Source organism: Centroberyx affinis, unplaced genomic scaffold (assembly GCF_046629955.1).
Source record: "Centroberyx affinis isolate AG114_WGS23_722 - 3 ecotype Tasmania unplaced genomic scaffold, CSIRO-AGI_Caff_v1 ptg000977l_1, whole genome shotgun sequence".
Classification (NCBI taxonomy): domain Eukaryota; kingdom Metazoa; phylum Chordata; class Actinopteri; order Beryciformes; family Berycidae; genus Centroberyx; species Centroberyx affinis.
In genome coordinates, this window is record NW_027279547.1 from 11,742 (window position 1) to 38,206 (window position 26,465).

Consider the following 26,465-nt stretch of genomic DNA (forward strand, 5'->3'; position numbering starts at 1 on the left):
AATGAATTTGTTTTGCTAACATGTCTCGTCCATTGTATTAAAAAAATATATTAAAAACACGTCAAAGAGCCATGCCGTTGCTCTGGGCAGCATATTTCATCATCGCGATGCACCGGCCGACTTTTTCCTCAAACAACTTAATAAGCCGACCTTAAACACATTTTCGATCTCAGAAAAGTAGTCCCCGGAGTAATGAAGGTTTGTTCCCATTTGAATATGATTTGGTAATAACTACAATAGCCTAACTTTTCGTGGTAACAGTTAGCGATTTAAACTTTGTGAGCTGTATTTAAAGGTTTTTAGCTTACAATTGGAGCCAGTGTCTCCCGGGTTGAAGGCTAAAAACAGGAACATGGGAAGTCGGAAAGTAATGGGAGTAGAGCAAACGCATTGTTGATTTTGTTATTTTCATAGGATTTGTTGACGATAAGAAATGTATTTAAAAACACCAGCCGTATCCTTTAATTCAAACAAAATATATATTGCATCCACTCTGGCTTCAGACTATAGCACAAAACTGAGTTCTAATCAAAGCAACAAATCCAAGACCAAGTTCGACCACTTCACTTTGCACCTCTGTGCTCTATCAAAAGTCACATCTGGGGTGCAACCACTCTGTACCACTTCTCATTCACCTTGATTTTGACTGTAGCATCTTCCTGGACCTTAGAAAATATAGTTGGCCTTCATGGCAATGCTAACTCAAACTTGACTAATAGATTCCAGTTTTCTACCTCTGGCTGTTCTAATGGCTTATTTTGGCATCCCCCAGGGTTTACTTCTAGTTACTCTATTATTGTTACTTTAAATGCTCACCCTCACTAACACAGTTAGCCAAAAATAATTTGTTACAAGTACTGGCATTATCTTTAATGCAGACCTAAGTCTCTCCTTTGACAATCACATGTCCAAAACAGCATATTTTCAACTATTTTCAGCTGACCTAGAAAAACTGGCCTATGGTTTTGCGTCTTCTCAGCGTCTTCTCAGCATATATTATTGCAATGCATTTCTTTCCAGCTGTTGCAACCACACAGTTATAAAATTCCAACTTAATCAAACCTCAATGGGCAGAATATTTATATGAACCAGAAAACATGATCACATTACTCCTCTCTTAGTCTCTTTTCATTGGCTCCCTGTAAACACACATTATAGTAACTTGCAAAGCATTAAATGGCCTTACCCCACAATATATCACTGATGTACTTTCTCCCATTAAACTCTTCAATTATAGCCTACTGATCACCAGTGGGAAGAGTATAAGGAGTCTGAAGAGGGAAAAACATCACATTTTAGACAAGTTAGCAAATAGCAAGGTAAAATACTATGTTATCAATGAATTTGGTTGTGGGACTTCCTTCATGACATGGTAGTGGGTAATATCCAGGTTCTTCATTCATTTCTAAATGCCTTGAAACAGGAATATGTTGCACAAAGCTTGTGTTTCTCATCACCTGGTTGCCAGGCCATGCTTCTCAACTTTTGATATTTAAAAGGTGAACAAAATCTACATTTTCCTTATAATTCCTCTCAGGGAATGGAGTATAGTGCAGACGTTTGGCACTGTTGCATGTACAGTTATATTTACTTACAGTATATTTTTCCTTATAGTTTAGGATTAATTTGCCTTTTCACTCTTCATAAGTATCTCACCTAGCCAGTGTTATCGCTTAATTTATTTCTCTTGCAGTGGGTAAAGTCACACACACACCCACACATTTCTATATCTGGATCTTCCTCTCCTCCTCTTCATGGAATTCAAACTTTGTATCACCAAGACAACTCCACTGCATAGTTCATGTACTCAGCAAAGTTTCTTTCACTTAGAGACTTTTACTTTTTTACTTTCAGTTTTACTGACATTCATATTTTAGGCAGAAAGGCCATGCACTATTCATGGCATGTACCCACAAGTGACTTAGATCAACCTTATCATTTCCACTCCAGCACATCTCCTAGAAAGTGGCAAATCTCATCATATTTACAAAGAGAATATCTTTGACTCACAGTGTTTTATGCCACAACATACAATATGTTTGCATCGGTGATACACGCTGTATTCTAAATAGACGAAAAATCAAGCCTTCATGCAGAGGAAAAGTAATGTCTATCAGCCCCTACATGGTAATAGAGAATTAGCATTGTGGAAGAGTTACATCGTTCTAATGGCAGAAAAACTTAATTAACTAGGTGAGCCTCAGGGGCTCTTACAAAATGCCTCCCCAAGCAACAGCAGAGAGCAAGAATGACCCCCAGCTACCACAGACCTGCTTACGGATACAGAAAATATGATTGCTTTTCATATTCCAGTGAATTTTCAACATTTCCCGTTTTACCCCAGGACACACAGTCGCCCAGAACGCATTAGAATAGGTGCATTGCAGGAAAAGGGGCAGTGCATGTGGGCGTTATTAGCTAAATGCATTTTAATAAATAACACTGAAACATAATGAAACATAAGACAATATGAAAGAAGAAATTAAATGCTTGTTGAAGTATGCAAGACAGATAATGGGATACAGTAGTGGAAACAGATGAGTTTAAAGAGGTGTGTTAATACTGCTTGTTCAATTTATATGTAAATCCAACCACCTAATGGAATGACCTCCGCCAGGTGCCAGAGGATAGGAAAACGATCCCACCCAAAAGCATTTTTGAATTTTGAAATCTCATGAGCTTTTATGGGAGCTGGGTGTCAGCTTGGTATTTCAGTAACCCATTAGAGAACAGGCTAATGAGGTGATCTATTTGTGTTTCTCTGTGTACAATCAGAGAGCACAGAGCAGCACCCAACAGTCTGTGGAACCACACACACACACACACACACACACACACACACACTACGCATTTTGTGCCTGTCTGCACAGGGTGCCCATGTGATATTACCTCCAGCAGAGAGCAAGCTGCCCTTTTCACCCATGTGTGTTTGAGTATAAGGTGGATGGATGGGTGAACAACATGCCACCACTATCTACTACTTTCCCATGTCACCTTTTTGTCCTGTCTGAGTCGGCTGCGGAGACACTATTTGTCTGTCAGACTGACTCTCCTTGTTAGAGAGACAGCAGAGGATAATCAGGAGAGAACAAATGATGTGCTGCGAGTCCCCCGGAGAACGACCTTTGACCGCGCACGTACTGTAGACACGGCAGCCTGTCTATCTGATTTCTGTGACATACAGTAACAACAGTGATTACATGTGATAACCAGATAGTGTGCATCAGAGAATCCACATTTTAACAAGATGCACAAGTTTTTTTTCTCTTTCCAGACCCCAGTATGGGGGCGTGTTCTGTAGGATGAAGGCGTCAGTCCCACCGTCAATCAGTCACTAATGGTGTGGAGCAGAGGGAGGCCAGGACACCTGCGTCTGCTGGCTGATAATGAATATGATGAAGATGGATAATACTTTCCCCTGTCTGAAACCCTGCTCTCAGCTAGGGAATGATTACTGCAGTAATTGGGATCCATGGTGGCTGCCGCTGGAGATACTGATGATGAGGCTGTCTTGGCTGAAATGTAGATAACATTGACATTACTCATCTCCCTACTGGACCCAAGAGCTAGAACTTCACAAATCACCACTGACAGCCTCATAATCAAATTTGTGACCTCCGTCTCTGGTTTACTGGAATCTTACTGTGTCTTTGTGTTGTTTAGTTATTTTTGATATCTTAACAGCAACAGTGTGTGTGAATTAGATAGCATCCTGATCTTATGAGTCCACAATGTGCATGTGACATAGAATAGACAAAGAAGTGAAAAGCTTTCAGACACTAGGTTAAGATATGGGTATATGGTTCAGTTTCACGATCCTTCACACCCAAGGGTCCTTCCCTCATGATGTGAGATCCTACCATAATCAGCACAGGGTGACCACAGTGCAACAGCAGCACCTAAGTGACTGTCAAATCCTGACTATCAACCCCAGGTAGCCCTAAAAATCTGACCATGTCCATTTATCCCTAGTCACACCTGTCTGAACAACTGTGCTATCTCAACCAATATTCCTGCGCCAGAGAGAAAGACCTACATGAAATAGAGGGAGAGGGGGAAACCACTAGGGATAGTGGAGGTGATATTAATCACATCTTGGAATCATTTGTATTGGTTGTGCCACTCTGACTATTACTAGCCACATGGAAACTGGGTCACAGTGTTTGATATCAGTCAAGTTTTGATTATTACCCTACATGGGCCATCTCCATACTTCATACCATTGTTTTGAAAGATTTTGAAAAGAGATTTATGGGGATCCCGGAGTGATCATTACCAGGTGGCCTCACATGTCGCTCTTCCTCCTCTTCAGTGAAGTGTGCTGGGACTCTGATGGGCCATTGGAGGGGCAATGGGTGTCCTCTAGGTAGTGTCCTAGTGCATAGAGGGTGCTGGGAATAGAGAGGGGGGTGCTGTCAATGACCATCTGCTCAGAGAGCAACCTTTTTAATGAAGACGGATGTTGTAAGGATCTGACCAGGAGGCTCCATGCAGGGGTCTAATGACACACCCTCCAATGTCTGGACCTCCTAGGTTGCCTCGCTGCTCTGATCACCCTTATCAGCCTCCTCCACCACACTGGCACCTATAAATTCGATAGACTCAAAGCCTGCCTGAAGCTACACCACTGCTATCAAAGCACACGCACCTACATGCATGAACCCTACCACTTAACTGTGATGACGATTATATAATTGTACAGCACATCCACCCTAAGCTTTTTAACTATGCAGGTCTAGCCAAACCCAGACCACATGCTGAGGCATGAAGCACAGTGCACTAAATGACAAATAGAATAAACTTGCTACTGCATTTTTCTCTGCTTCAAGCACAAATAACAGATGCAGTATATTTAAAACTTGAAATGCAAAATAGCTACACTATAGAAACCTAACCCCTCTAATTTCATGTATTGAGAAGATAGAGGGGGAAGTTTTGAAGCGGCCATGTGGATAGGTTTCAGGCCTTGTGCATAAAAGCTCTTCATAAACAGAAGCATTTTGTTTAGTTTTATATGGAGGGAAATAATAAAAACCTCTGCTTTGCAAGAACTATATAAAGAGGGGTCTTATAGATCCAGCAGGGTCATGACAGTTTACTAAAGCTAGGAACTGAGCAACACCTTGTGGCTGTTGAGTGATCCAGTGAGTGAATTGGATTTTAACTACTTAGATATAAATTTCTGTCTTTGTTTTTATATTTAGCGTTGGGAAGTGTGTCTGCTGATTGGCAGACGCAGAGTCAGACCTGTGACGGTGCTCCATCAGGCCTCATCATAGATGTGATTCCAGAGCTGCAGTGTTAATAATATCCAAAGAGGAGAGAGGGAGCTTACAGCACACATGCCCTTAGGCTTCACCCTGAATGTGTGCTCAAATTAAAAACAAGCCCATGGCCTAACGGCAGTTTTAAAACATAGGGGCTGTTGTGTCAGCAGTCTTTTATTAGAGTCATCCTGTTCAAAAAGACAGCAGGAGGGGGGGAAAGACGGAGCTCGGAGAAGACATGGGTGCCTCTGTTTCCTGCTGTCCTTTCATTTTCATCAGACATTACTTCTCCGCAAAGGTTATTAAAGAAATCAAATAAGATTGATGGATGGAAGTGAAAAACACTCAGAAGCCCATCTCTCTCCCACTCATCTTCATCTGGATGTTGGGACTGACATTAGAAGAGCAGAGGAATAGACGGATGGATGGATGGGTCTTTCCTCTCCACTGTACTTTGACATTCAGTCAGTGGATAGCACTGTAAAACAGAGAGCACACAGTATGTGGTCTTTTTAGTTTAAAATTCACATCACTTAGCGTTACTTCACCACCATTGACTATACTACAACATGATTGATTTCAGTGATGGTGGGAAACTTGGCAGCATCAAATGCAATCTCAGATATGGCATTGTTTTTGTCTATTAACATGCTAAGTGTGAGCATGTGTGGCGCCCAGTGGGAATAGGAGCCGTTATAATGAGGGATGATTCCAATAAATTGATACCTCCAAGTCACCACAGCCCGCTCTCTGGCTGCAGTAAAAGGATTGACTCAGCCTTCACTAACCTTGTGTTTGACTTGAACTGTCATTAGCAAATCAAAAGCAGATTAATTAATTGCAGGTCCGCAGGGGCGTGCATTACCTTAAGTGACTATTGTAATATAAGTTCGAGAGAAATTACCAATGATTTCTCATCTTGACACCAGAATGAATGCTCTGCTGCTTCCAGGAGTGCTGATGCTGTCATCAAGAATGGAAATGGATTCTTTAAGTGGTGGAGAGTCTGTTAGAGCATTAATTCTCTTTTCACAAATGGTTAGCGCTGCTGTATCATCTCTCCTTCTTCAACTCTCTCTTTCCCTTTACCCCCCTCCCTCTCTATTTTACTTTCAAATCCTTTCATCATAAAATACTACTGTGTAAAGTATACAGAGGAAGCTCTGCACAAATAAGGGGGGAAAAAAAATATCTTCAGGGGTAAAGTGACATGTTGTTTGAATTTGACCGAGAGGGTAATAAACTAAATGTTATCCAATACGAGCATAAACATGAAAGCTCTGCTCCTAGTGTCAGTGTTTGTCGTCGGGAGGAAGAGCAGCTCTGTCTGTGTTGTTGTTGTGCCTCCAGCTCAGGCGTTATTCCATCCTGTTACACTCTGACATTTGGAAACACACCGTGACTCACTTAGCCAAAGGAAGGAGAGGCCACATCACAGTGGGACCAGTGCATCACTGCTGGAAGCAAACAGACCCCGGCAAGTTTTACAGCATTTCCCATAATCATGTAAACAGCATTCAGTCTCACCTCCATAACCTTCACAAGCATCATACTTTGTCCTTCCTTAAATCTTTACCTGTTTTTTTTTCTGTATCTGAAGATTTGTAGATGCCATTAGCCAGATTGCAACCAACTCACTTGTGTACTAAGAGTAGCCCCTGCTGGCAAAAGAGGGAACTTTTCACACAAAAACATATGGGTAAAGAAAAAACCACTTCACTACATTCCTCTTTCTAAGAACACGGTAATGATGTGTATAATAATGTTTTAATAAAGGTCAATGAGGAATGTGAGATGGGAAAGTGCTATTGTGAAGAACTGAGAAATTGAAAAGAAAAATGTACTGAATGTATATAATAACTTGCTGCTGATGTATTTACTGGCCTAGTGGATCGTAACCACCATCTGTAACCACCAGAGGTCACCACTATATTCAAGACCATGATCTTTTGTATCTGAAATCTGTCTAAATGAGGCACAAGTGATGATTACAGAACAACGTAGGCCTACAACCCATTGCATTTCCTGTTCCAAAAGAACATTTTTAATTCAAAGGATAATCCAACGGGCATCTTTTACAAAGGAATGTGAAAGGAAGAATATCCTCATAGAATTCCACATTTTCCAAGTTTCAGAGTGAGAAGACAAACAACATGGGGAGCGAGCCAAAACAGAAGCTCCTGTGCCTTCCACTGCTACACTGCACCGTTTTGATCAATGCACATTCTCTCCCCAATGATTGTACCTGACTGTAGTCTGTGACCAGCCATTCATCATGCAAGACACAATATTTTGTATTGACTATTTCCACATGTATTATCATGTTGTGGTGGCTGTCAACTATAATCTCATCATTAGGCTACTATAGATCGTGGAGCAGAGCTCCTCCTCCTGCATGTTCCCAAGCACAGCTACCTTCCCTCCTCGTATAAACATGTTGGTTTCCATGCCAACCTGGAGCATGATCCACAGAGCAAACACTCCAGCAGCCAGGAGAAAAGTGCCGAACAATGCGGTCTGAACTGAGGTTGAGGGTTAGAGGAGAGGGGGGAAGACAGCAGGTAACAGATTTTAACATGCAACACAAAGTCACAAGCAGGATTCAAATTATGAATTTGTGGACGATGTCCAGTGGAATAAAGGGTGTTTGTAAATATCAGATCATTTTGTCATTTTAGGGGGTTTCCTTACAAATAATGAAAAAAAAAAAGAAATCAAAGAAACATAATTACACTAGGCTATGTCTTTCAAGCATCGTTAGTTTTGAATTAGCTTGTTATGAGTTGCATTAATTGTAGCCTATTACTTAAGTGTTTTGACAGAATTTTTTTTAATCTCCTTTTCAAAGCTGAAAAATTACATTTCTCTTGAAGATTCTTAAAATCTCAGTCTAACATGATACATTTTCTAGAATGCAGTCTATCAAGATATTAATCACAGAACAGTAAACATAATTCTCATGTTACTCTTAGCCATATGCCATTGTGAGGGTGACGCAGGTTCAGGTATTGTCTGGATCAGTACCAGAGCAGGTATTCAGACAGTGTGGATTGAGGATAGCTGAAATTCAATAATTATTATTATCACAAAGTTGCCGTCTCTAATTTTGCTATTACAGCAGATAGCCTGAAGCAGCCCTACCATCGATAGCCTTTTAAATTAATGAGTGGGTGAGAACCTTTCAGAAGTGTGTGTAATTAGGCTACTTTATCAAGTAATACATGCTTAGTTTCAGAATTATTTTTCTCCTGTAACGCTAACAACATAGAATTTTCAAGACTATTTAAAATGTATTTTATTTAAGAAAAATGTATAATTTTAACAACTGAGAAACTCGACCTACTCATATTCGCCATGTAGGTCATATCTAAAGGTAGGAGCACTAGGATAACAATTATTAAGATTAAAAAAAATCGTGCCTACAAACTTAACTACAAAAGGAAAAATGTGTCGCGCGCAACGACGCAAAAACAAACACAAACACACACAAGCATAAAAAAGGAAAATTGATAGAATGTTTGAGATTATTCACTGTTAACCTGCATGTTGCGCACATAGAGCTTATTCAAGGGCAAAAGGGTAATCGGGTGAAAGAAAAAAAAGTTCCTGGAAACGATGACCGGAGGAGTGAGGTGGGACGGCAGGGTGCAAACTGAGTGAGGATTCCTTACAGGCTTGACTTCCCTGCACAGTGCACTGCACCCATCACAAACTGAGAGAAAGACGAGAGTTACCCAGATCACATTCACAGCACGGGGAGCTGAAGGAGTCATTCATCCTGACATGTCACTTTGGGAAAAGTGCCTGCGACAAGAGCAATAGGTGAGTTAAAGCGCCATCAGCATTAGCAGGGCGCTGCGAAGACACATTTGTAGGCTACTGCTATAGCTGACCCGTTTTAAGGACAGTTTGGGTTAAAACATCCCAAGTAAAAAATACCAAGTTTTTTAAAACTAATACATATTGTCTTACATAAACAATAAGCTATAGTGAAAACCACAGTGTTTTATAAATGAATTTATTTTTATTTTATTTACAAGTAGGCTACCTATATATTTGCTCTTCTTTATGCTTTGTATGTGTATATTCTACTGAATATGGGGGTTGAAGATGCTGCAGATTTAGTAGAGCATTCCAAATAGAGAGGGCAAAGTTAATTTTACACTTGTCAGGGAGTCTACCATGGTGCCAATATGTTATTGAAATGTTTTTGTTTTGTTTTGTTTTTTGCTGTGTTTTTTGATAGTAGCCTAATCATGTTGGTCAATGTTTGAATTCTTTCAAAACTGAAATAACCTGTTTCAGGTACAATTTACACCATAAACAAAAATATGAGGGCACGATAATTTTGTTATTAGTCTCAGAGTGATTTTCTTTAAGTTTCATGAAAATAGAGTTATTGTGCAGAGTTGGTTTTATATTCATTTGTTGGGGTTTTTTTTAAGATCAAATAATTCCCAAATACTAAATCAGCCTTACCTTATTTGGGTTTTTTATATTTTGTGTTTTCATGTGTTTTATTCACTTCCTAGGTACGAGCAGTGGATTACCCGGTCCTGTGTAAAGTTAATTTTACTGACACACAATGCTGCTACAACTTGAAACTTCAAACATGGCTTTGGGGAAAATAAGCATTGCAGAGCAATGTGTTTTATCTTTATAAGCACAGTATTTCTGAGGACGCTGCTTCAGCCATGAATGGAAAGGGCTGTCAACTCCTGGTGTCTCCTTGCAGTGTGTCCCCGTCACTGAGCATGGTAACAGGGCACCAGTCTCCATCCATCAGGATACCCATGCGTACCAGTGTTTCTCCCCAACGGGCCAATATCAGTCCCTCCTCAGCTATGGACAAAGTGAAAGGAGGGGCAATCCACTCCTTAGCTTCTGGGAAACAGAGCGGGAACCCAGGTGTCCTTCCAGCCCTGTGCCTCCGCAGGCAGGTGTTGACCAATGGGAAACAGCTAAGCATGCCAAGTACCTCAACACGCCATCAAGTGCCTACTCATCATCATCTTCCACAAACCACAGTGACTGCTGCCATTCAGACAGGACTGTGCTCCTCTAACAGCAGCTTCAAAGGTAAAACATCAACCATTATAAAAAAAAATAAGGTAACAAGTGAAAGAGGATGATTCAAAATAGAGTGTGTCAGTCAAGTGCAGTTGTGGCCCTATATCTCCAGAACTGTATTTTATCACTTCAGTAATCTCTAGGGGATTCTTTAACCAGTTATTGAAACCTGTTGGATGTAATCCCCAGCTCCAAACAAACTCTCTCCACCTCTTAATGGAGACATCACAGTGTGCACACGTCCCATGATAGGCAGTCTGACAGAGTGATGTTGTGAACACAAGGCCTCCCCTCTTCACCAGAATTACGACTGATTTACATGCACATCTTCTTACTTCACTTGCTCTCAATGTGGTCTTCCCACCCCTACTGTCTTCTGTCTAGACCTCTTGTTCTCTTATTTATTGATAATTAACCAAGCATAAAGCTTGTCCCTAAATTTTCTACAGAGGAAAAGTGGGCAGAGGAGAAAAGCTCATTAGTGATTAACAGAGCAGAAAGTGTCTCTGGCCTGTTCAGGTTGGTTAGGGGAATTCCACAATCTATAGGCCTCAGCTGAACCAGACAAAATGTGTAGCATTTGAGTTTGATTTGCATTAGGGGGTGTCTTTGCCAGGTCTCTGTTGTGTAAACAAGATTATTATGTTAATATTGTGAACTGATCTCACAACAGCTAATTGCATTTGGATCCAAGTTAATCCCTGTTAGTTTTTAGAACTGTGTCAGCTTTGAAAGTGGTTGGTTATGCAGTAGTTTAGGCTCTGAAGAAAGAAGACAATTAGAGCTATCAATTAAACATGCAATGCTGTAATGCACTCAGGAAAGATTAATTTCATAATCTTTCGAATTATGAACGTGGCTTTGACAAATCTTCTATATTAATCAATTCAGATTGATTTGGCACCTGCAACCATACTCCAAATTATCAGTGTGGCTACATTTGAAAATCCTTCATGTTATATTGCTAATTTGTCATTAATCTGTACTCAGTTACAGCGCAATGTGCAGCACATTTTAATTTCCCACCAGTTTCTAACTAAGATCTAAACATATCACCAATTTCCACTCTCTCATTAAGCACACGTCAGAGTTAATTTAACTCAAAGTGTAAAATCAACACTATGCCAGTGTTTATATAAGTCCATACTCATCAGAGTTAACACTTTTAGAGCCATATCAGCTCCGTGAGTGAACAAACAAAACTCCAGTCAACACTTGTCAACTCAAAATAAGGTTCACTGAAAAATCAACACCTATTAACACTGGAAAATTTGCTGTGTATGTTACTTATACATTTTGGTTATAGTTAAAATAAGGTATTTTACAGATATTCGACAGTTTATTGACTTTAAGGCTTTGTGTCCAGCAGGTTGCTCTGTGTCTGGGCCTACTATGGAAGTATTTGGTCAGCCAGCTGGTGCCAACTTGAGGGTGACCAGCAGTCCCATGATTGTCCAGAGCCTGGGTCCAGTCGCTCTAGTGACAGGCCAAACATACACTTCAGGTCCTGCGGCACCACATCCCCCACCACATCCACAAAGCGTGCTGGTACCCTATACTGATGCCAGGTGGGTAATAGCTATGACAGTACATGATGATGAGCTCACTAAAACTTAAACGGCAGAGTTATTAAACTGGGCAACAACAATCTGTTTCAGATCCTTACTGTCCAGAGAATCCCTGGCATCTACGACCCTCAGTCTGTCTGAGACCCAGTCAATGTTGAGTGGCAGGCATGAGTGGCCCTATGGCTACCGTGTCCTTCCTCCACTGAGTCTACCTCAGTGCTCCACCCAGGCCAGTGAGGGCGGCGAGCAGCTCAGCCTTTCCCCAGGCACTGCCATGTCTGGCACCACCATATCAGGTGCCACCAGCAACTCTGCCTCCCTGCCCTCCTACCTCTTCGCGGGTGATGCCGGTAGCCCCAAGCAATCTACACGTTCTAAGAAGCGAGCTCTCTCCATGTCCCCTTTGTCAGATGTTATGGGTATTGATTTTAACTCCATCATACGCACCTCGCCTACCTCGCTGGTGGCTTATATCAATGGTTCCCGCAGCTCTCCAGCCTCCCACCCCACCCTCTCACCTGTCCAACCTGAGGTGTACGGTCACTTCCTGGGTGTGAGAGGCCGCTGTATCCCCCAGGCCAACCCCCTCAGCACACCAGGCTCTTCGCTGGCCCTGGCCCCACAGACGGAGCTCCAGGCTGGGACAGAAAGTGGCCGTATGCAGAGGCTTGAGGAGGGAGGAGCTCTGGAGAGCCAGATGGCTAACATGGTGGTGGAGCAGCAGTGCCTCCCAGAGGAAGGAGGGGCAATGGAGAAGACTTCAGATGTCAGGAATCAACCGCCCAACAACCTGCTGCCATCACGACCGTTAGAGCCAGAACTCTTGACTGTTGTCCAAGCAGCTACTCCTCCACAGGGCCCCCCACCGCCCTACCACTCCCACCAACACATCCACCTCGCCAGACCTCGTAGCCAGATGAAGGCCCCTTCTCAGGACCCTCTCTCACAGGCTCCCACTGCTCCTCCCAGGCATGGGGTCAGCTTCTTGCCCCAGGTCCCAATGCTGGAGGAAGAGGAAGGAGAGCTGGAAGACTATGGGGGCCACTGCTGTAGGTGGTTGGACTGCAGCGCTGTCTATGACCAAAAGGAGGAATTGGTAAGGCACATAGAAAAGCTACACGTGGACCAGCGCAAGGCTGAGGATTTCACATGCTACTGGGTGGGGTGTCCACGCAAGTTCAAGCCCTTCAATGCCCGATACAAGCTTCTTATCCACATGAGGGTCCATTCAGGAGAGAAACCCAACAAGTGCACGGTATACACCATTATGCCATTCCAGATCATAGTTGTGTCTCTTTTTCATGCAAGTGAAGCAGCGTAACTTCCACCCTCATAACATACTAGAAATCCCTACCTATGAAGAGTCTCTTTGTGTGACAAGGCTGAGAGATTGCCATCGAAGCAGAAACATGATGAGTGGCAGTGGTTCACTGAGTGCAATTCTCAGTGTTCTCAGTGTTCCCCTCAAAGCCATAGTGTCTTGTTGAGGGCTTTTAAGCCTCTAGCTACAGAAAAGAACAGACTTTATTAAGGTACACACTTCTGTAACTCTTAAATGCCTTCATGCGCTCTTTGTTTAAGGCCAAGGTTTAGTACAGAAATATGGCCTCTCTCTCCTCTTAACTCTAGCCATGGGGTAATTAGTGCAGCTCTGTGATAATTGACATGGGAGTTAACTCAATTATGTAGTTATTAAATCAGTACAAAGGCAGCCTAGCACTTTAGATCTGGCAGGGCACCAGTTGGTCTCCCATCTCCCTCACAGAGGGCTCTCTAGTCGCTACTGGGCCTGTCAGCAGGAGGGTGCCTGCCAGGCCATCGTCTGACAAACTTGGCCGTCATTCTGGGAAGGTGATGCCCCATCGCCTGGCTCTCCACAGGTCTGGTTCTGTGGCCAAAGAGTTGGGGGCTTCAATTAAATTCATCTAAAGCTGTTTATCCATGGGCCTGATTACTGATGGACTATTGGCTTTGTTTCTTTGGGACAGTTGATTCAGAGGTGTGTCAGTTCTCTCAGATATGCTACAATATGGTGAGGACTCTTGAATTTGGTTGTAATTTTTAAAGATAATTTGACTTTTTTTGATATGATATGACCTCATCCACAGACTGACTTGTCAGTCACATTGTAGTTAAAGGTTTGCTATTAAAATGCATTTGTGGTGTGCTCAAGTAAAAAAAAAAAAACTGAGATCACAGACTAGAATGTAGACAAATATTTGGCTAAATGGATAGTACACCGCTCTTTCCTTCTTCCTCCTCCTTCTTTTCCTCACTCCCACTGGGAAAATACTTGAGATTTAGATGAGTAATAGGCCAACCATTGGCCAACCATGTTTCATGTTGCTGCTTTCAACAAGTCAATTATTAACTGCATGCATACCTGCAGTCGACCTTTTGTACCAAAATACTTACTTATTAGTTGAAGCCAGCTCTGTTGCTATGGGGCTGCAATCGTTGGATGGGTCTGTGTACCATGTAATCAGGCAATAATAAGGAAAGTATTCAGGGTCACAACCTATTGCCAAAAACAGAATAGAAGCCAAGTTGCATTCATTTTTATAGGATTTTTGTGGTACAGACTAACTAATTCTGAGCCTGAAAGGTTCTGCCAAATTGAAAGAAATCTGCCAAGAATCACAGCCTGCTGATGAAAAACTACCTGAATCTTACAGAATAGACAGACATGCTAGCATTACTTAGATATTTAGAGAGAGCTAGCTTTGCTTAAAAGAGCCCACCTTATAAACCATATAATTGTCCAAGATGTAGGGTCCAACTTTTTGTAAGGAATGATTGGCAGGTAAGTGAACTGATGAATGGTAAATGAAGCGCGAGCCAGTAGCAGAACAATGAGGTAGCTCTTGTTACACAGCGAACACACCGGGCAGGCACAGACTTGTACCTGTCATTTCACAATCTGTTTAATGATGATCAAACAATTTCTTAACACATCCTTGACTCCTCAGTGTATTTGTGTCTGCCTTATACCTCTATGATTTAAACACATGAGGTTTGAAAAGCATCAATAGAACTAATCACCCAATCTACAGACTTATACAGTCATTTTGAGTCCACACATGACTTATGTTAGCAGTGATCTTGAACAAAAGACACATAAATGTTTTTCTGAGTTTTCCTCACTGAAGCTATTGAACATCTGAATTGTCTGAACACTCATCACATTAAGGCAGCTATTCCTGCACATATAAACATTGCTGTGTATACCTGTGTGTAACTTCTCCTGATTGTACTATTTTAGCAATTGTTTGGTTTGAGATCACAGTTATGGGGCTGAGCTATAGCATTGGTTGTCATGACAAACAAGACTGAATTTGTGTTTCTCCCTTGTTACTTGGTCCTGTAATATAAGTAAAGTAACTGTCTTGCGCAATTTCATTTCACAAGGTAATTTTTAGATTTGCTCCTCAGTTAGCCGGGAAATGGCTTATTGGCGTTGTTAGCAAGTCTATTGGAAACCAAATATTAGCAACTAAATTATGAGTTTTTCCCTTACTGCCGCCATGTGTTTTCCACTGTCAGGCCAAAACTGAAAATATCACAGTATCCCTTTAATCAGTTCAAGTTCAGCTAGGTAGATATCCAGTGAAGACACGTAGCTGGTGAGATGACTGAGGAAATTGTGTAGTGAAAATGTAACCCTAGTTCCATGCTAATCCACTTAATTTCCCTACATGACCAGCTTGAAATTCAAGCCTTGCTAATGCCACTGAATGCAGGCTTGAGATTTCAGGTTTGTCAACATTTTAAGCGCCATCCTTACAATTGTTTGGAGGGAACTAATTTGATTTTGGCACCAGAGACTGATGCTTCAGTGCTTGGAATATGTTTTCAAAACAGGACCGTTTATTATCCTGCATCAATAAACAAATTATTTGGGCCCCCATCTCTATTTTCAACTTGCAGGAAAAAAGCCAGGTTATACACACACACACACACATACACACACACACACACACACACACACACACACACACACACACACACACACACACACACACACATTAAATTATTTTTACTGATCCAGAACTCTAAACCACCTCCTTGGACTCACCAACAGTCACACTTCTTGTTTTCTGCTTTTAAAATATACTCAAATTTTAAATACAATAGGAGACAGGTTAAAAAAAAAAAGAAAATTAGTGTGTTGGTGGCTCAAAGTCATTGTCATCCTCAAATTAATCAGTCAAGGTCTTAATACCATTACTGACAGTGTGTTACAGCTATTTTTTACACGTCTCAAGCTGTATATTGTTGCTGTCATGTGAAAACCTTGTAACTCCAATCTTGATGATTTTCATCTTTTGACTTCAGTTGAAGGATTCAATGCTTGAGAAAATTCTACCACCTTCTGTCTGATAAAAAACCCTTTCAAACCCTTTCTTGGTTCCTGAAAAGTTGACATTGTGGAGATATGAGGGTTTTCACTGGACAGCGACAATATGTTTACATAATATTTTTATTATCTGTTAACATCAAAGCATATTTCCATGTGTTTTGAATCATGTTCTCATCAGCAAATCCTACCATTTAAGATGAAGTATGTTTAATGTACATGTCTACGGGGATAGGGACTTTAAAAGTAAAAAGCAGATATTAGGAAACAGGTGAAACTAAATGAGGAAAAAGAGCAAAGAGGGTAGAAATGTCACTGGTGAGACAGGGAGGAGTGGAGATGAGAGTGAATTGACCCCAGAGTAAGACTGGGCACTAGACTGACTCTGCTGGCAGAGATTGGAGCTGTCATTGTTCAAGCAGGGGATGGGCGCCTGCCAGGACCTGTCAGAAGCTGGCTGTAGCGCTGATCTACACTGAGGAGCCATGTTGCTTTCTTTTCAGCCCAAATGTCCCTCACGACAACTAAAAAGCCCTGCATGCTTTATGAGAGCTTCATGAGAGAGGGAGAGAGAGAGAAAGACAAAGAGAGAGAGCGAGAGAGAGAGAGAGCGAAACACACAGCCACCCCTGGCCACTACTGGGCTCCTGGCAGTGTGTTTTAGTCTTGCGCTGGTTCTCTCTTGTCTGTCTACTTTGGTTCTGAATGACTATTTATGCTTTCTCTGACTATCTGCGCTGTTTTTCTTGAGGTACCCAGTGTGAATGGTCTGTTGTTGATCCTTTTCTCTACGCTATGTTTAGGAGTGGTGTTGCTGGTACACCTTCCTATGAGAGTAAATAGAATGGCTGGATAGAGCGCTTGTGAAAGAATTACTCTCGGGTGTGAGGAGGGATTTTGAGAAGATAGTGCCTTTCTCACTGTATTGCTCCACTGTTTCATTCTAACTACTCTGGTCTCAAATTGTGTGCATTTTCCTTGTCAAAACCATTAAGAATTCCTTAATATTCCCAAGTTTCTGGTGAACATAGTTGATAGGTATGAATTTATAGAAATTCTGACTTTCATCCACCATCTCTGCAGCATTCAAAACATGGTTTTCATAACAGGGAACGATAATGATAGTTTGTGATGTTTGTGAGCTTTCAGAGACAGATTGGGCTTGTTAGACATTTTTTTTTAAATAGATGTTGACAGGAAATAGCACTGGCCTGATGAGAACAAACGGCAAATATTTCTCCTTGGAATGCAGAGGAATGCAGGTAGTGAAATATTAAAGGAGAAACTTCAGGTTTTGGTGTGGCTTTGCTTTGTATTGCTGGGGGAGAGGCATCAGTATGTGAGGAATCCAGTGCTGGAGGAAGAATAACAAAATGCGACATGGTCTATGTGTCTCCTCTATGAGGCTTAGTAAGGACATTCCAAACCCCCTGTGACCAGGAAGAGGGAGAGCAAAGTCCCGGTCTTGCAATGAGAAAGCACTGATGATTCACATAGTTTAGACATGAGGTCACTGTAGTGGTGTGATACTGCAAAAAGGAGACCTGTTTTGTTGACTTGGATTAGTATGATTTTTCCTAAAACCCCTGGAGTAAGGGTACTAATCATAATGGTGATATAGTGTAGTCATTTAGTCTGAGCTTTGCTGTGAATGCATTAAGAATGTATTGTAACAATAAAATTTTTGGTATTGATAGCTACCAACTGCTGTCAAGGTGATGCAAGATTTAAAAAAAAAAAAGTAATGTCTGTATAAATACTGACCCCTGCTGGTTACACTGATAACCATCAGGCACAAATGTATCAAAATGTATTACTTAAGACTTGACCGATTCTTCCAACAATTGAGCAACCAGTGATGTTATGGATGCATACAGCTAGCAAAAATTAATGGTACTATATCTGGAGAGTAGACATCTGTTTATCAGAGTGTGTTGTGCATATGAATATGCACTTGGTATACCCCGTCTCATTAATGCTGGTAATACAAACACAACCTTGATTACAGTAGCAACTTGTAACTGATTTTTTTATATTGGTCTTTGTCGATATTGTAGGGGGCAGAATGGAGATTCAGAACTGATAATCTTGTGCTGTGAGAAGATTACAGACTCATCTCATGCTCCACAGTCTAGCTGCCAACCCATTCGAGCCTTGATGAATATTTCAAACATCTTTGAGTTTTACAAATCTGGTTTGGCTCCTGCGAATCTTTCTAAAATACAAAGGCACTGTTGTCAGAATTACTTAAATACAACTTACAGTAGAATTTATTTTACATTTTCAAATTACAAATTACATAATACACAAAATAATGAAATACTACAATAAGAATGGGTGGGTGGTGAGAGCATTGTGGTTGTAAAATCATCAAAAGTGAAGACAAGAAATGTTCCCTACTGAAAAATAGCAAGGTGTTTTTATTTTAAAAAATATCAGAGAACAGAAACATTTTATGAAAGAACCAAAATGTATCTGTCTCCCTTTGGCACTTCTAAATTTCACTCCCTCTCTGGGCCAGGCAGCTGTACAGCCGCTTGTCTATCAAAACTAGCAGTTTGCAGTTGGGGCTAACTTGAGTGTCATTTCAGTCTAAAAGCATGTAATTTTAGCATTCAGGAGGTATTCCTCATTTCTTTTGCCACGGCCTCCCACACACTGAACGCAGCAGCTCTGTGTATCTGGTGAGCTCCAGCTAATCCTCATCCTGCTCCAGGTGTGTGTGTGCAGCTTCAGGTTGGAGGTGCTTGTAGTGCTGCTATATGGCACCGGATGGAGCCAACAGTCCAAAACAACAATGACCCCCAGCCCCTTATCATCTCTACTGTATTTGAAATGCATGTAGTAGAAATACTGCTCATCTGTGGCAATTGGATGACACTGGACTTAAACTACATTTACTGTGTGCTAATGTGCGGTTACAGTTTGAGGGCTGTAAGAAGGCTTTCTCTCGGCTAGAAAACCTGAAGATCCACCTGCGGAGCCATACAGGGGAGAAACCTTACCTATGTCAGCACCCTGGGTGCCACAAGGCCTTCAGCAACTCGAGTGACAGAGCTAAACACCAGCGCACACACCTGGACACAGTGAGTGGCAGGCATCTCACACACACACACACACACACACACACTCGTACACATACACACTCATGTGCATACACAAATTATATGGTACTTTAAAGCCTGTGTAAGTGTTTGTGTTTGTCCATGTGTGTGTGTGTGTGGACTGCTAAATGTTTTCATATGTCTGTGGTTGTGCAGAAGCCGTATGCATGCCAGGTCCCTGGCTGTGCAAAGCGCTACACTGATCCCAGCTCCTTGAGGAAACATGTGAAATCCCACTCTTCCAAAGAGCGACAGCTACGGAAGAAGGTAAGTATTACAGTACATGCCTTCACTCTAATCATAATTACCATATCCATTTATTACAACATTACATTATACTTATATATAATTCATGAGATGTGTATAACTATATAATGACTATAGAAATATACCTATACTATTATGATATATTGATCACTGTATGCTTGTATAAATTTTGCACTTGTTTTTGCTTGATTCATGCATGAGTCTAAAAAGCAATCTTTACACACGTTTCCCTTTGACAACATCTTTTACTTGAGAATGTTTCACTATAGTAACTCACTTTATAGTTAGCATACCACAGTGAATTTATAAACTGCCGGCTGAATTTGTTAACTCTGACATTAGCTGCCTACGGACTCTGGAATCATGACTAACGTTCTACCTCAACCAACTCTCATTAGTGATAATTGCAAATAGACAAAATCACCTCTTGAACATTACAACCACGGACAAAGAAAAAGTAATAGTAACACATTTCACATCTAGTATAGTTAGGAACCTAATTGCCTGATGTTATTGAGTTGTTTCTTGCTTTGATGTGTTCTGCATCCCACTCTGCTGAGCCCTGCGAGTCCTTAAGATGTGTAATGACGGTATGACTGTTCATGGACGTATTTGCAGGTGTGCATGCTAAAATTTGAAAATATGTGATATAAGTGACATATGAGTCAGTGGCGTACGGTAGTTACAACGGGCCCCAGTGCACACTAGTTATGAAGCACACACACACACACACCATTAGGCGTATATATATTTTACCAACAATGTGTTGGATTTTACAGTTGAATGAGTTACTTAAACCGTGCTTGACACCCGTATGACCGTACGCGCGAAAGGGTTATCTAATGCTAGGAATAGCCTACCTACTAGGCTATTAGCTAGCTTACCATAATAATTTATAGGCTGGCTATCCACCTGTTAGCAACCATAATTTGACCAACTTGTAGCCTAGTAAGCCTACCATAATGTATGTATAACTTGTCTTGAAAATTATATCTAACACAGTAGCCTAACGTTACGATTATTTAGGACTAATGTTATATCCAGCTTGTTATCCTAACGTTACCTGCTGCATGGTTGTTGACACCACTGAGGGCAGCGATGCTGATACCAGCCCAACTGCTGCTTTGCTGCTAGGAGGAGGCAGGGGGGTCGTCTGTGGGCTGGCCACTGTTTATAAAAAAGCCAAAGGAATCTAATCTCCTGTTCTTTTCTCTCTTGTCTTTTCTTACTGCCGCTTTTATGTTTGAAAGGCATGACTGCTCGCTCGGTTGCAGATGTGCTCAGCTTGTCAGTCTTGACGTTCAGATTTTGTGCCTAAACTAGCTATATCGAGACTATAATAGAGACTTGACATTGGACAACAACATACATATTACCCAGCAATCATCATTGCATATCTGTATATGACCAAAATACCAAAGAAAATAAGAAATTATTCATTTAATTGAATAGTTTTTTATACTTTATTTATAGTTTTTATAGTTTATGTAGAATAAGCATATAATTTTGTTATAGATTGCTACTGACTATTTTACCAAAAAAAAGAAAACCATGACGGAGATGGGTTTGCCTTTTCGAGGGCATATATAGCAAATGGCACCAATTTAGATTGAATGGGAGTTCTTCTTTGAACAGAGGTGTATTTCTCAGGCGGCAATCCAAATCACTTGTATGGGTCTATTCTCCCTCACTACATTGTTGGGCCCGTGGGGTAGGGGGGCCTCGCTCTCTCCATGGGCCCCAGTGCAACTGCACTGTCTATATTTACGCCACTGATATGAGTTCATACAACCACTTGCTGCCACTGACAGAGCTCAATCACACTAAAATACACACATATTGTTTATATCATAGGCTTGCACTGCTTGCACCCTCTGTATTTTCTACTTTGGGATACTATAATAGAGTTTTACATTATGGTAACACAATACTGCAGCACGGTAAAGTTCAGATTGTTGTGTGCGTGAGAACTATGGTCTTTAGCTTACTGTCTTAGTGAAGGTTATGTCACCATAGATACAGCCACAGAAGGTGGGTTGTTACTAAAAAAAAGTGACATTTTACAAAGTCTCCCACATGCACAGCTTCTTTCATTAACAAGTTAAATAACAAGTTTTCAAAGTCAGTAATCTTCCTGTGCATTTTGCTAATGCCTCTTGAGAGGGAATGCATATTATATTTGTTTCTTACAAAGATCACTGTAAAAACCTAGCTTATATACTTAACCTCCTAAACATCCTATAGCTGTTCCTACTATTCTTGTCTGCATATAGGCAGCAGCCAGGCTTTCAACTAGAACCACAAGAAGAGATCCTAAGATAATCATATAGGTCCCATTTTAGCTAACTTACATTGGCTTCCAGTTGAATTTAGAATTTATTTTATTGGTGTTATTGGTTAGTTTGAAAAACAATAAATGGCTTGGCTTCAGATAATATAAGAGACTTAATTACTCTCCATAGTCATAGATCTACTGATGAAGCTTTTTTAACCGTACAAACATCTAGATTAAAGACAAAACTACAAAGACAAAGCTAATTTGTTTTTGTGCTCATTAAACTCTAGTAATTTGTTGGTTAGGTTTAGGTGAGCTATGAGTGAATGGAGTCAGCAGTATAAGACTAAGTAGTATTATGATTAATATCACCACTAATACTACTAATACTACTACAATTAAAAGGAAAATCAGCCCAAAATCTACTTAACATATCTTTAATTATTTTGCTGTTGAATGTCTGTTTGTCTCATGCTGTTTGGCACTGATTATGATACATTTTCCATGTGTGTCATGTCTCTAGCTGAAATCCTCTGTTGATGTGACCCAGGAAGCACTGACAGACTGTTTAACCATCCACCCGCTGCAACCGAGCCTTTCTCCTCTGGCGAGGATTGACAACAGCTTGGATCCGTCCCCCAGCACCTCCCATGAGCCATACTCCGGTACATATGTTTTCACTCCGACACTTGCATTTGATATTAAAAAAAACTAGTTACACAACCAGTAACCCCCTGCAACCATGTGCACATAATATGTTTATCTGTTAGCTTTAGCCTGTGTTTTGTGCCCTGAAGTGTCGTCTGTTTATCATCCCTGCTCCTCAGCTGTTCCACAGGGGAAGGACTCCTCCAGCAGTCCTCACCTGGCTCTGCTGCGCTCCTTACAAGATAATTACAGGTACTCAGCACTTTGGCATTATTGTGTCAGGTGTGAGGTTTTCACATTTGAATTAATGAAAATTGATGAGTTATTTAATTGATAAAAAATGTATTATTCAAATGACTGTGGTATGAAAATTCCTATAAGCATCTGCCACAAAATAGATCATTCACAACTTTTCAAGCATGTGTTGCTGTTTTGCATTGGATGCTGCAGAGCCTAAATAATGTGGGGGAAAATTCTCATTGATTCTAAAAAAAATGTACACTAAAGCCTTATGTTGGGTAAATGTATATTTGAGTGCACATACCCAGTCATCAGCGGAAGAAACTCAAATCCTGTGGAATTTAAACATGTTCAGCGACACTTGTCTTCACAACAGCCAACTGTGGGAGCAGTTAGCTTTACTGGCCAAGCCAATTGGTATTTTCTTTTCATTTTGAATTCCCATTGGCACAGTGACTGCAGCCATGACTGATTTAAATGCTTCACGATCCCTTTTTCTCTCTTTTTACTGATCTGAAACAAATAACTACTTAAACATTGGTTGTCATGGCTTCATGGCTATAAGCTCATAATTAGAATAATCTGATTAAAATAAAGCACCATTTTCTCCCCCGGTGAAAGACTCTAAAGGGTTTTTTTGTGGGTGCTACACCTCCACTGTGAAGAAAGCGGCTGGGAAGAGATTTTACAGGTTGGGAATGGCCAGCAACACTGTTGCCTGGTCAGCCCACAGGAAAACATCCCTTCATCTATACACTTCAAAGCCTGTGATGAAGGATTTCTGCCGTTCTGAGCAGCCAGATGCTCATGGCTCCTCACTGGCTGTGATTGTTCCTGTAGCAGCGGTAGGCCAAAGCATTCACTGCAGGATTCTGGGTAGACAATTGGCCTGTGAAAGCAGGCCTTGCCTTGCCTCATTGGTCTCAAGGGCTAGTATTAATGGATGCTATAGCCACCAACAAGAGTGGCTAAGGAATTCAATAAGTGAATCATAAAATCTAAAAAATGCCATTTAAAGTCTGGCGGGAGATGAGAATTGCTGTAATTACTTTTCTAGATGTTAAATCGATTGTAAAATCCTTGTTGCCATTTTTTCTCTGCACCTTTATGTGATTCCTTTCTCTCCTTATTCAGTCTTTGCATATTGTCAGCAAACTTTGGCTCCTTTATCACTCACAGTATTGGCAAGCAGACATGCAAAAATGTTGGCAAACCCGTACAGCTACATAAAAGCTATATAATATCTTCTTCTCCTTTTTTGCCCTATCACATTTTTGTGCTTACTATGGCAAATACTGCATAGTGAACATCATCGTCTGCATCTTCAGCAGCCAAAATGAATGAAACATTACTTACTGAGGCATATTTTAGTATGGTTTTAGACGAATATATAATTCACCAAGGCGTATATTTCCCACACATTAAGAATTAACACCGTGCCTATTTTGCAGTCTACCTCTTTATATCGATTAAATACTGGTTCAGATTTTTGGTCAGTTCAGCTTATCCATGCTCCATAGGGTACAGATATAATCGTTTGTTGATAAATGAGGATGGTCGATACACTAATTAACTGTTTGGCTTTTCTTTATTCAACCAGCAGAGTATTTACTCCAGTCTGAAATATTTCAGGTTTGTTGATCCTTCCCCCCACCAGCTCATCCCTGGGGACCAGTGTGGGCCTCGCTCTTCCACCTACGTCCCCCAGCCTCCCTGTGGGGCATCTCTGCAGAACAACCAGGATCTGAGGCAGCCCAGTCAGCCTCCTGAACTACCAGATCATAACCCAGGTACTCAGAGGGGTTCGTTTTAACTGATGTTAAAACACAGAAATATTCACTTCATAGAGGTGAGTACAGTTACAGATACCAGCTTTGTGGCATCGTGGGGGGGGGAAGCCATGAGGTGAAAAACATAATTCCTACTGGAGGCTCCTCTGAAAGGGGTTGTAGTACAGGTTTCATATCTGACTAACCTATTAGTAAATGTGTGGGTGGTTTGACAATCTGTTTGGACAGATTTTCTCACATGCGCGTTGATCATGCAGTATATCTTTATGTTGTGTAGCAGGTGGCTAGTGTTTTTTTCTTGGTAGACAAAATCAGGCAGCTTCACTCTACGTAGCTTTAAATAGATATCACCCTTTTCCCCCCAGACTTGACAGCCGCAGTGATGTTGCCAAGGTGTTCACAAACACTCAATTCAGCTTTTACTGTTGAGATAAAGACATGGTTTGAAAGGACTCAAACACTCAATTTGTTTAATAAATTGTAGATCTTCTACATGAAAGCCTGGTATTGCAATGCACAATTCAGGGGGGGAAAAGCTATAAACCATATTTGAATTGTTCTTCACAGTGAGGAGGATAAAATAGATTTTTAAAATAGAAATTTTCTGTTTTCTCTCCTCATCTGTAGAGCTCTCGGTGCAGATGAAGATGCTATATTCTCTTCCATCATATAGTAGCGTCACAGCACAGTCCAGCTTATGTCACCTGATGCAAGTTCAAGCCTTTGGTGACAGCCTCACTCCAACAGTCAATAATTTCAATGGGATGCACTCCTCACAAAGACCTCTGTCTTGCATTACAGGTGATGAAAATATAAACAGAACTGTTTTTGGATCAGCACTTTATTGGCCTGGATTTCATACCAATCACTCTGTGTGTGTGTGTGTGTGTGTGTGTGTGTGTGTGTGTGTGTGTGTGCACGTGTGTAACTGTGTGTGTGTGTGTGTGTGTGTGTGTATGTGTGTGTGTGTGTGTGTGTGTGCAGAATTTGACGTCCACAGCCAACCACAGGATTTGGCTGCTGCTCGAGAACTGGAAGGGGAGGATTTCTTCAGTGTGGTGGACCACTGCACAAGCCACATCTCCTGCATCTATACAGAAGGGTGACATGATTCGATTGTGGAAGACCTGTGGGTCGCTTTGCCTTGCACTATTTTGTGTCCCCGATCGATTTAAGTCAAATGCTTATTAGGAGGGACACATAAATGCCTCTGCACGCAGGCTGCAGAGTGGTGCTGCGACATCAAGCTGAATATTTGATGATGAAGCAGGTTAAGATGCTCCTTCTTGTCTTAGAAATATTAGAAGAAGGCACTGACTTTCTTACATGCTTCATACAGTTTTTTTTGTTTGACTTAATCCATGTAAATGTACTATCTGACTCTACGCACTGGCTTTTCATGTCTCCATAATCAATGATATTAACCACAGAGCCTGCAGGATTTTAATGTTTACTTGGATTCTCAATTTTTTACTACAGTTGTATAGCATATAGTAGCCTACTTTATGTAGTTTCTTGTGACATTTTGCACAGTACTCTTACAATGCAATCAAAGAAAAGTACATAAAGGATCATTTATTATGCTTTTGTTAGAGCCATGTCATTGTAACTATAGTAACAAGAAAGCCTGCATGTCGCTGTAATATGCATAGAGATAACCACATTGTTACATGCATTAAATGTTGTGCTATCAGTGTTTTTGTGCCTAGGCTATGAGACAGATTTGTGTTAAGTTTTAAATATATTTGGGAGAAATCAAAACAAAGAAATAAATCTTTTGCACTCCTTTTGTCAAACCTTATTTGTTTTATTTGTAGTTTTTAGTTGAAGACATTCTGAACTCTGTCTTGTAGATCAGCTCGTGGTAGCATTTTTTACA

At 41.0% G+C, this 26,465-nt stretch overlaps 1 protein-coding gene across 1 annotated transcript; it reads left to right on the forward strand.

Moving 5' to 3' along the window:
• Positions 1-11,714: 11,714 nt before the first annotated feature.
• Positions 11,715-25,692, forward strand: glis3 (GLIS family zinc finger 3). The gene is made up of 9 exons (XM_071522364.1): positions 11,715-11,905; positions 11,996-13,160; positions 19,187-19,348; positions 19,523-19,633; positions 22,432-22,573; positions 22,736-22,808; positions 24,429-24,598; positions 25,214-25,387; positions 25,571-25,692. The coding sequence occupies exons 1-9, from the start codon at positions 11,730-11,732 to the stop codon at positions 25,690-25,692; spliced, it is 2,295 nt and encodes a 764-aa protein (XP_071378465.1). The 5' UTR covers positions 11,715-11,729.
• The last annotated feature ends 773 nt before the right edge of the window (positions 25,693-26,465 follow it).

Coding starts and splice junctions, on each gene's coding strand:
- glis3 (XM_071522364.1), top strand. CDS start 11,730: ATGGAAGTATTTGGTCAGCCAGCTGGTGCCAACTTGAGGGTGACCAGC. Junction 11,906..11,995: donor GTACCCTATACTGATGCCAG/GTGGGTAATAGC, acceptor AATCTGTTTCAG/ATCCTTACTGTCCAGAGAAT. Junction 24,599..25,213: donor TAACCCAGGTACTCAGAGGG/GTTCGTTTTAAC, acceptor CCTCATCTGTAG/AGCTCTCGGTGCAGATGAAG.